At 42.6% G+C, this 11,690-nt stretch overlaps 1 protein-coding gene across 1 annotated transcript; it reads left to right on the forward strand.

Annotated features, from left to right (window-relative positions):
* The first annotated feature begins 4,623 nt into the window (after positions 1–4,623).
* On the forward strand, positions 4,624–11,251 carry LOC139538857 (LON peptidase N-terminal domain and RING finger protein 2-like). The gene is made up of 10 exons (XM_071341347.1): positions 4,624–5,976; positions 7,073–7,191; positions 7,769–7,891; positions 8,573–8,731; positions 8,812–9,140; positions 9,270–9,384; positions 9,656–9,777; positions 9,891–10,212; positions 10,358–10,507; positions 10,611–11,251. Exons 1-10 carry the CDS (start codon positions 5,235–5,237, stop codon positions 10,767–10,769), a joined length of 2,340 nt encoding a protein of 779 aa, XP_071197448.1. The 5' UTR covers positions 4,624–5,234; the 3' UTR covers positions 10,770–11,251.
* Positions 11,252–11,690: the final 439 nt, after the last annotated feature.

Here is an 11,690-nt window from a genome sequence, read left to right on the forward strand (position 1 = left end):
AAGGACCTGCCTTGTTGATAGTGCTGTTAAGAAGGTAGAGCAGCGTTTTATTATGGACATACTACTACTCATCTTAGCTACTGTGGTATCAATATGTTTTGACCATGACAGTTTACAATCCAGGGTAACTCAAAGCAGTTTAGTCACCTCAACTTGCTCAATTTCCACATGATATATTACTAGATTTATTTGAGGTTTAGGGTTTAGTGAATAATTTTTCCCAAATACAATGCTTTTAGTTTTAGAAATATTTAGGATGAACTTATTCCTTGACATCCACTCTGAAACTAACTGCAACTCTGTGTTAAGTGTTGCAGTCATTTCAGTCGCTGTAGTAGTTGGCATGTATAGTGTTGAGTCATCCGCATACATAGACACTCTGGCTTTACTCAAAGCCAGTGGCAATTCATTAGTAAAGATTGAAAAAAGTAATGGGCCTAGACAGCTGCCTTGGGGAATTCCTGATTCTACCTGGATTATGTTGGAGAGGCTTCCATTAAAGAACACCCTCTGTGTTCTGTTAGACAGGTAACTCTTTATCCACAATATAGCAGGGAGTGTAAAGCCATAACACATAAATTTTGCCAGCAGCAGACTGTGATCGATAATGTCAAAAACTGCACTGAAGTCTAACATAACAGCCCCCACAACCTTTTTATCATCAATTTCTCTCAGCCAATCATCAGTCATTTGGGTAAGTGCTGTGCTTGTTGAATGTCCTTCTCGATAAGCATGCTGAAAGTTTGCTATTTTACAGTAAACAAATTGACAACATTGTATCTGGTCAAACACCATTTTTTACAAAAGTTTACTAAGGGTTGGTAACAGGCTGATTGGTCAGCTATTTGGGCCAGTAAAGGGGGCTTTACTATTCTTAGGTAGCGGAATGACTTTTGCTTCCCTCCAAGCCTGGGGGCACACACATTCTAGTCGGCTTAAATTTCAAATATGGCAAATAGGAGTGGCAATATCGTCCGATATTATTCTCAGCAATTTTCCATCCAAGTTGTCAGACCCTGGAGGCTTGTCATTGTCGATAGACAACAATCATTTTTTTCACCTCTTCCACACTAACTTTACAGAATTTAAAGTTACAATGCTTGTCTTTCATAATTTGGTCAGATATACTGGGATGTGTAGTGTCAGCATTTGTTGTTGGCATATCATGCATATATTTGCTAATCTTGCCAATGAAAAAAATCATTAAAGTAGTTGGCACTATCAGTTGGTTTTGTGATGAATGAGCAATCTGATTCAATGAGTGATGGAGCTGAGTTTGCCTTTTTCCCAAAATGTAATTTAAGGTGCTCCAAAGCTTTTTTACTGTCATTCTTTATTTAATTTATCTTTGTTTCATAGTGCAATTTCTTCTTCTTTTTATTCAGTTTAGTCACATGATTTCTCAATTTCCATTTTTTGCCAATTGGTTGTGCAGCCAGACTTATTTGCCATTCCTTTTACCTCATCCCTCTCAACCATACAAGTTTTCAATTCCTCATCAATCCATGGGGATTTAACAGTTTTTACAGACACTTTCTTAAATGGGTGTATGCTTATTAGAAATTGGAATAAGCAATTTCATAAATGTGTCAAGTGTGGTGTCTGTTTGCTCCTCATTACACACCACGGACCAACAGATATAGTCATTACATCAATTACATAGGAATCACTACAAAACTTCTTGTCTGACCTCTGATACACTATATTAGGCCCAGCCTTTGGAACTTTGGTTTTCCTAGATATGGCTACTATATTGTGATCACTACATTCGATGGATCTGGATACTGCTTTCAAGTAAATTTCTGCAGCATTAGTAAAGATGTGATCAATACATGTTGATGATTTCATTCCTGTGCTAACTACCCTGGTAGGTTGACTGATAACCTGAACCAGGTTGCACGCACTGGTTACGGGTTGAAGCTTTTTCTTGAGTGGGCAGCTTGATGAAAGCCAGTAATATTTCAAATCACCCAGAAAATATACCTCTCTGTTGATATCACATACAGTTGAAGTCGGAAGCTTACATACTCTTAGGTTGGAGTCATTAAAACTTGTTTTTCAACCACTGCACACATTTCTTGTTAACAAACTATAGTTTTGGCAAGTCGGTTAGGACATGTGCTTTGTGCATGACACAAGTAATTTTTCCAACTATTTTTTACAGACAGATTATTTCACATATAATTCACTGTATCAGAATTCCAGTGGGTCAGAAGTTTACATACACTAAGTTGACTGTACCTTTAAAAAGCGTGGAAAATTCCAGAAAATTATGTCATGTCTTTAGAAGCTTCTGATAGGCTAATTGACATCATTTGAGTCAATTGGAGTTGTACCTGTGGATGTATTTCAATGCCTACCTTCAAACTCAGCGCCTCTTTGCTTGACATCATGGGAAAATCCCAAAAAATCAGCCAAGACCTTAGAAAGAAATGTGTAGACCTCCACAAGTTTGGTTCATTCTTGGGAGCAATTTCCAAATGCCTGAAGGTACCGCGTTCATCTGTACAAACAATAGTACGCAAGTATAAACACCATGGGACCATGCAGCCGTCATACCGCTCAGGAAGGAGACACGTTCTGTCTCCTAGAGATGAATGTACTTTGGTGCAAAAAGTGCAAATCAATCCCAGAACAACAGCAAAGGACCTTGTGAAGATGCTGGTGGAAACAGGAACAAAAGTATCTATAGCCACAGTAAAACAAGTCCTATATCGACATAACCCGAAAGGCCGCTCAGAATGGAAGAAGCCACTGCTCCAAAGCCGCCATAAAAAAGCCAGACTAAGGTTTGCAACTGCACATGGGGACAAATATTTTGAGAAATGTCCTCTGGTCTGATGAAACAAAAATAGAACTGTTTGGCCATAATGACCATCGTTATGTTTGGAGGAAAAAGGGGAGGCTTGCAAGCTGAAGAACACCATCCCAACCGTGAAGCACGGGGGTGTCAGCATCATGTTGTGGGGGTGCTTTGCTGCAGGAGGGACTGGTGCACTTCACAAAATAGATGGCATCATGAGGTAAGAAAATTATGTGGATATATTGAAGCAACATCTCAAGACATCAGTCAGGAAGTTAAAGCTTGGTCGCAAATGCGTCTTCCAAATGGACAATGACCCCAAGCATACTTCCAAACTTGTGGCAAAATGGCTTAAGGACAACAAAGTCAAGGTATTGGAGTGGCCATCACAAAGCCCTGACCTCAATCCTATAGAAAATTTGTGGGCAGAACTGAAAAAGTGTGTGCGAGCAAGGAGGCCTACAAACCTGACTCAGTTACACCAGCTCTGTCAGGAGGAATGGGCCAAAATTCACCCAACATGTGGGAAGCTTGTGGAAGGCTACCCAAAATGTTTGACCCAAGTTAAACAATTTAAAGGCAATGCTACCAAATACTAATTGAGTGTATGTAAACTTCTGACCCATTGGGAATGTGATGAAAGAAATAAAAGCTTAAATAAATCCTTCTCTCTACTATTATTCTGACATTTCACATTCTTAAAATAAAGTGGTGATCCTAACTGACCTAAAACAGGGAATTTTTACTCATATTAAATGTCAGGAATTTGTGAAAAACAGAGTTTAAATGCATTTGGCTAAGGTGTATGTAAACTTCCGACTTCACCTGTACATTATCAAGCATTTCACACCTGTTATCCAGATAATGACTGTTTGCACTTGGTGATCTATAGCAGCTTCCCACCAGAATGGTCTTTAAGTGAGGCAGATGAACCTGAAGCCATATTACCTACCTTTAGGTAACAGACTGTAGCTGTTGACGGTAGGTGCACTTGATTCAGCAGCCCTAGCGCCAGGAAGGCTATGTTACCAATTTTAACCATGTAATGTCTTAAGGTAGAATTCTGCCTACCCGGAAGGCCCATAGAACAAATCAATTGTACCTATTCGCCTATCTCTGGCCAATCAGATAGCTCAGATCATCATGTCTGCAGTTTCCTTGTGCAATAGTCTGGAAAATGAAGCCTGGAACGCACATCAAAGTTGATAATTTGAGATTTCAAAACTTTTAAAACCATGACCACAGAGTGACTCAACAAATACAGCAACATGCTGCTATTTGTATGAGTAAGTTCATGTTTAAGTTGTTATTCAGCACTGTCAACACTTCCAACAGTTTTATAAGCCATAAACTGCGTGTGTTTTATACAACTTTAAAATGACACAAACGCTATTGTTACCTGGCTGAGAGAGGAAGAGATAGTTAGGGAGAGTCTTCCACAGCCATTACAAAATTATACATTTTGTAGCTACTTAGCCTGCTATCTGAGTTGGTCATATTCTTGTTATTATCATATCGAATAATGCCTCAAGTTTCTGTTTTGAAAATGGCATCCACCAGCAATTTTGACCACATTTTCAAATGATAGGATTACGGTTTTCCGTGTCTTTCAAAGCAGTGCAATATGTTTTGACAGTGTTCTCAAAACAAATGTAAGTGTTATTCTCGCTTTGCTTCTTATGTAAATTATTACATAAAACAATATATCCCACCAGTTGTTACATGAATTGAGTGCCTGGGCGATTTACAATGTTGATGGTATTGGGGTATATACAATGTTGCGTCGTAACCATATAATGGACCAATGACGTTTCACAGATAACGACACGTGCTTATGTGCGCGGCGATGCGTCTCTGAAATTGAATTCACCAACTGATCAGCAAGATAGAGTACTGCGAGGACCAGATACTTGCCTTTTAAATGTATTTTTCCTAACAGTTAAAAGTTCATTTGGCTATTTAAATGGAGTAGGAAATTTGCAAACCTCCGGTGAAGGATTTGAGCTGCCAACAATGTTTTGCTAGCCAGCAATTACAGACCGCCTTCTTGCTGTATTTTGAGGAGGCGTAGCTAGTGAAGTTAACGTTATGTCACAGATTGGAGGTTTGGTTATGTCAGCCAACTAACGTTAGGGACATGGGAAATGGGCATTACGGTGCTGTAATATAGAATCTGTATATATAGGTTGACAAAATGGGAAGTCTTCATACGAACTATTTTGACGTTAGTCACCAGCTTGGTGCATGTTCTATTCGGATCTCGCGGAATAAGGCCTACTAGCTCTTCTCTTGGAAAACAACACGGGTCTTTCACAATGGCACATGTAAAAGAGTGAAGTATTTTTCTGATGAGTAAGGACTGTTTTTGTCCGAATATCAGTTAAGTTGTCAACACTGCTAGCTAGCTATACGTTTATAGTCCGAGACGAAAATGGAGACGGGAATCCAAGCTCACCAGTTTGTCCACGCGGTATCCAGCCCTAGAGCAGCGGGTATATGCACTGAAATGCTCGAGGTGGCAGCGGAAGCAACCCGGGCAGGTGACTACGACCTTGCCGCGGAAATCTATAGCTCTCAGCTGGTGGACCTCCAGCATCCAGACCGGGGCATCTGTTTGCTCAAAGCTGACGCTCTTGCCCAGGCCGGGCGGATAGCGGAGGCGCTTGACTCGTACTGCACGGCGGCCAACATAGGCAAACTTCGGCCGGACGAATTGCAGCTTTTGGTTGTAAACATAGCACGGACTCTTCGCGAGAAGGAGCTAAACATTCATGGGAAGGCAAAGAGTTGTCATAAAAGTGGGAATGGAGACGATGATATCGAGGCCGATACAGAGGCATTTGAGGACGAACCCCTGGACTTGTTTTCGTGCCGCCTTTGTAGGTGTTTACTGTCCGAACCAACCACCATGGAGTGCGGCCATACGTTTTGCAAAAATTGTTTAGAAAAAGAAACTGTCAAAGACTGCATACAATGCAAACATAAACTGAACAAAAAAGATGTACAGATCCTACCCATTGGGCTTAGAGTAAATGTCATCCTCAGTAGTTTGTTGGATAAATGGTTCGACTCTGAAAGTAAAGCCAGGAGGCATTGGATAGAAGGTGAGGTCTCACAGAAGAAGCACGACTACACAGATGCTTTGGAGAAGTACAACAAAGCCTTAGAACTGGGTAAGATAATGTAACATTTAAGCAATTGTCGGATTCTTATGTTTTAGAACAGATTATGTATTTTATGTAACCCCTTTACCGACTTAAAACCAGATAAATCTGGTAGACCAGATGACCTACTTTTCACTATTTCACATCGTGTCACCGATAGGGGGCGACACTGCACTGCATCTTTCGAAGCAATTATTTCATAAGCCCAGTAGTCCCCACTCCCCGATTACCTAACCCACATTTCTACTCTGACTCCGAGTCTCATACCCCATGGATTGATATAATATTCATTGCATAATGGTTGTGCTGTTACATTAAAATGGACTGAACTCCATTCAGTCTTTCCCCCACCAGCTATCATTTTACCAACATGCTCCATGTGTTTCTTATTTAGGGAAGCTGCCGGGATTTAGGTCACTCCCTCCTCCTCCGTTCTACCTTTGAAACACCCGATCAGCCCTGAGCAGTTCACTCCCTATAGATATGGACAGGAGTTGTTTTCCAACTCTGTGACCTGATTTTGACCAAGAAAAACTCAGGCCCCTAATTAGTCCCTTAGGAAAAAAACGTGTGTCCTGACCCTTAATACAGAAAGAGCATTGAGTCAGTCAGGAGTGAGAGTGAGCCAGCATCAGTGTGATTAAATCCTTTGGCGTTAAAGTGGAGGCTGGCCACACAGCAGCTCTGCTTTAATGTCAGCTACTGACCCGGTTGTGTAAATTGTGGCACTGCGGAGTCATGTCATCCAGAGATTAGCCAAAAATAGGCAATCATTAATCAGAATGTTGACCTTATCGTCTCTCCCCTCCCCACTAGCCAGAAGGGTGATACATGCTATTGTAGGCCTAATTCCCAGCACAGACTGTGCATGGGAGATTACAGTGCAATATTCTAATTCAAGGAAAATGTTTTCTTCAGTTTGGACATGATAAAAGCATTTGGTTGTTGTCTGACTCACTGTAGGATTGTCTATGCATTTACAGGCTGGCTGCCTGCCCAGTAGCAAATGTCATACTGTGATAAACATCCAACTTCACAACAATGTACCTGTTTGAAAGGGTGTAAATTAAATTTTCTCATTCTGCTTGTTCTCTCTGTTGTGCAGCGCCATCTGTAGGTCTGCTACTGGCACAGCGTGCTGAGCTGCACTTGGAGAGTAAGAACTACAGCCAGGCCATCCAGGATGCAGAGAGCCTGTGTAGACTCAACCCTCTCTGGCCAAAGGTGAGGGAAATAGATATGCAACTCAATCTACCCAGCAGAGTATAGACCACTAAATGTCCTCATTATATCTGGGCCTAAAATATTAATGTCTCTGTCTAGTTATTCACATTTTAGTCATTTAGCAGATGCTCTTATACAGAGTGACTTACAGGAGCAATTAGGGTTAAGTGCCTTGCTCATGGGCACATCGACATATGTTAAAGTATGATTGAGGCTGCTGTGTGTTCACAGGTGAGATAGGATGCTACATGCTTGTGTGCATGTCAATATGCAAATTACCACTGCTGACAGAGACATGCAAAATAGAACAGATATAGCTGAAACCCAGGCACTGTGAATAGGGAAGAGCTTATGTTGACCTGGTTGAAGAGCTCCTGGATGTTATGACAATAATTACCAAGTTGGGGATTTAATTCCCATGTTTTGCCGTTTTAAAAAGTTCTCTTAAATTGTTTAGGAAGGTCATTAACAATATTCAGATTACTCGTTATCAGTGTTTTGAAAATATACTTTATTTTTGAAATGCCAATAGAGTAGTTCCTACTCAAATGTTTTTCCTCTCGCTGTGTTTTCCCAGGCCCACTACATCAAGGCCTCGGCCCTGAGTAAAGCCAACCGCAACGATGAGGCCTTAAAGGAGTACTTCATGTGTGTGGCACTGAAACCTGACTGGATGATGGTGAAGCTGGAAGCCCAGAAGGTAATACACAATTTTACCCCCCTTCAATTCAGCATTCCTGTTGAAGCTAGTTCAAAAATGTAAAAACGTTCAAACTCTTTTGTCCATTTAATTCCATTACACAGGCTCAACCACAAACATAATGTCCTTAATGTCACATCACAATAGTATAAAAAAATCACAGTACAATCACAGTTGCTATGGTACTAATGCAGTATCACTATGTACGATATGACAGTGTAAATCTGTCTCTATGCTTACTAGACAGGATTAGTTTGGTTTTAAATCCTGCTCCACAATAGGTGATGACGCAATGCCCCCATTCCAGCTGTCTTAGCTGGGGAGCTATGCCAACCCTATCCCCTTCTGTCACTGTGGCCTGTTTTAGTAGCTCCACTGCTGTTACATATTCACTGCAATATGTACTGTCACTATGACAAGACCATCTGTTCAGTATGTGAGCCATGTCCTTTATTTCCACTGTCACATATTCCCTTTACACTATGGATACTATTTCAAGTTCCAAGTTTTTATTGGCACTTGCACAAGTACAATGAAACACCTTTCTTACAGAGAGAGCATTGAGGCAAGTCAGGAAGGAGAGCGAGCCAGCGTCAGAGGGTGATTAAGAGTTATAAGCTACTTATGAGTGCTATGACATTGTATGAGCGTACTTACTGACCGTGTGTTCTGTTTTTGTAGGTGCTTAGTGAGCTGTTCTCGTCGGTGTTTGAGAAGGATGGTCAGCCCACTCCCATACATCCTCTACAGGGTGGTCCCTCCACTCGCCTCAAGCCCCCCGCCCTGTACGGCTCTCTAAACCCCTTCACCACGCCACAGAAGCCTGGCTGCTCCTCACAGGTCAGTACATGCATACATACACGTTTACACCCCCACACACCTATTTCTCCTAGTAACCCCTCTCCTTTTCCATTCTCCAGGACTTAGAGTTCAGAGTGAGTAAGAGTTCATTGTGCGATGGTCCCTCAGACTCCTCCAAACATCCCCTGTCCCCCAGCAGTGAAGCTGAGAAGCCCTTGCTAGAAGACGCCAAGAGCCTGGCCAGTGTCCTGGCTGCCCAGCCTGCCCCCCCAGGCAGCCTCAAGAGGAGACACAGTGGGGACAGCATAGCCTTCAGCCCTCCCTCCAAACTTCTCAGACCAGATGAAGCCTGCTCCTCCTCTCACCTTCCTGCTGCTTACCTCTGGGGAAGGACGGTGTCCTCAGACCTGCTCGACAGTAGAGATATGGAGTGCTCCCTCTGTATGAGGTAAGAGGACCATCAATCAACCACCACAATTATATCTTTACAGTTAGCTACTCAGGATGTTTGATTTTCAGTCAATAGTGATAATTACCTCTACTGATAAAGCTCCTGTTATTGTGTTGTTTCTTCCAGGCTGTTCTTTGAGCCTGTCTCCACCCCCTGTGGACACACCTTCTGCCTCAAGTGTCTAGAGCGCTGTCTGGACCACAACCCCAACTGCCCTCTCTGCAAAGAGAACCTCTCCGAGGTGTGTGTGTGTATGCATACATACAGAGGAAGTAGCTGTGCTCTATATGTGTATGGAAGGCTTAGGGCAGAGCTGGTGATTATGAAAATGATGGCTGTAATTTCTGTCGCGTGATAGATGATTTAGCGTGACAAAAACAAAGTTGGCACAAAGCTTCCTCTGACATGTATTAAACTAGGATATTGGACCAATATAAAATGTAAAGAAAAATGCACAAAGACATGGATGATCCAATCAAATGTAAATGTCCTATTCCACTGTGTAATTCCAGTATCTGGCCACTAGAGGATTCAACAAGACCCTGCTGATGGAGGAAGTTCTGCAGCGTTACCTGGGAGATGAGCTGGCAGAGAGGAAGAAGGTCCACGAGGAGGAGATGAAGGAACTGGCAAAGTGAGTCACAGATTTGATCATTTTACTTAGCCATTGACTTAATGGTAAATTAATCCTGTAGTCCTGCTTTTTATGCTAATCACTGACCAATCGTGTCCCTCCTTCCACCCTAGCTTGAACCAGGAAGTGCCGATCTTTGTGTGCACCATGGCCTTCCCCACCATCCCCTGTCCACTGCACATCTTCGAACCGCGCTACCGCCTCATGATCCGCCGCTCCATGGAGACCGGCACCAAACAGTTTGGCATGTGCATAGCTGACGAGTTGAAGGGTTTTGCTGATTACGGCTGCATGCTGGAGGTCCGGGACGTCAAGTTTTTTCCTGATGGGAGGTCTGTGGTCGACACCATCGGTGTGTCCCGCTTCAAAGTACTGAGCCACGGCCAGAGAGACGGATACAACACGGCCAAGATCGAGTACCTGGAGGATAAGAAGGTGTGTACTGGCAAACGCTGTGTGTGAGGATGGTCATGTATGTGGATACAAAAAGTGCATTATAGATATTCGTATCCTCACTTTTGTAAGTTTGGTGTGATTAGAGTGTATGCTAACTTTTTTTTTAAATATTGTGTGTGGTCAGGTGGAGGGCCCGGAATTAGTGGAGCTGCAGAAGCTTTATGTCTCTGTGTACGACCAGGCCAGCGGCTGGTTCACCTCCCTTAAAGACAACATGACGAGCCAGATAATAAGCCACTTTGGACACCTACCTGGGAAGGACCCTGACCCACAGGTACGACACTAACCTAACCATCTCTCTCTCACACACACACTCATGTCATATAGTGATTGAGTGTGTTGCTGTTATCAAGTTGACTTCCTCCCTCTCCCTCCAGGGTAATCCCAGTGGTCCAGCGTGGGCTTGGTGGCTGTTGGCTGTGCTGCCTCTTGACAACCGTGCCCAGCTCACAATCCTGGCCATGCCCTCCCTCAAGGACCGCCTCATTGCCATCCGCAGGGTCCTGATCTTTGTCACGCGCAAGAGACCCCGATGACCGCTCAGCCGCCACCACAACCGCGTAGACCATGCATGATCATTCACTCATTCAGTAAACCCACTTAGCTTTCATATGAGGGAAATGCCTTTGACTCCTTTACAAATGGCGCTCTCTGAATCTGAAGAAGCCGTTGGATTGTAGGGTGTGGGATAGGGAGGTAATTGTTTCTGGTTATCCATCCATCTACCTATCAATGTCCAGTTCACCTGTCCTCTGTCACAAGAACTCACTGGAATTATGGACTTCTGTCACGCTATCTCAACTTCTTATGTTCCCTCTTTCAAGGGAGGGAATAAGAGCACGAAATCAGACTGGTGACTGTCATGATGTAACTGAACAGAACTGGGCCGACCAATTAACGGTGTTGGGTCCACAATGTTCTGACTTGGTGTACATTTTCTTTTTTTTAAGAAAAATAAAAGGACCTGACAAGTACCAAAAAATAATTTGTGTGACTGAAAAAGAAGCCAATGTCGAATGTATTGTGTTGTCTTCAGTTTGGGTGTTATGTTTCTGTTTAATCCCCGCTGACTATGTTGAGACTCATAAAACCCAGAGCGATAGAAACCTCCAAATGGAGTAGAAGGTGTACATATGAGAATGTGCTCCTGCTTAATTGGCCTCTTCATTTCTACATGACTGGGGAAATGGATGCAAAACCAGACATTTTTCATCTAGCCCAGTCATATGTACAGTTGAAGTTGGAAGTTTACATACACCTTAGCCAAATACATTTAAACTGAGTTTTTCACAATTCTTGACATTTAATTCTAGTAAAAATTCCCTGTCTTACGTCCGTTAGGATCACCACTTTTATTTTAAGAATGAAATGTCAGAATAATAGTGATTTATTTCAGCTTGTATTTCTTTCATCACATACACTCAATTAGTATTTGGTAGCATTGCCTTAATTGTTTA

Source organism: Salvelinus alpinus, chromosome 14 (assembly GCF_045679555.1).
Source record: "Salvelinus alpinus chromosome 14, SLU_Salpinus.1, whole genome shotgun sequence".
Taxonomy (NCBI): domain Eukaryota; kingdom Metazoa; phylum Chordata; class Actinopteri; order Salmoniformes; family Salmonidae; genus Salvelinus; species Salvelinus alpinus.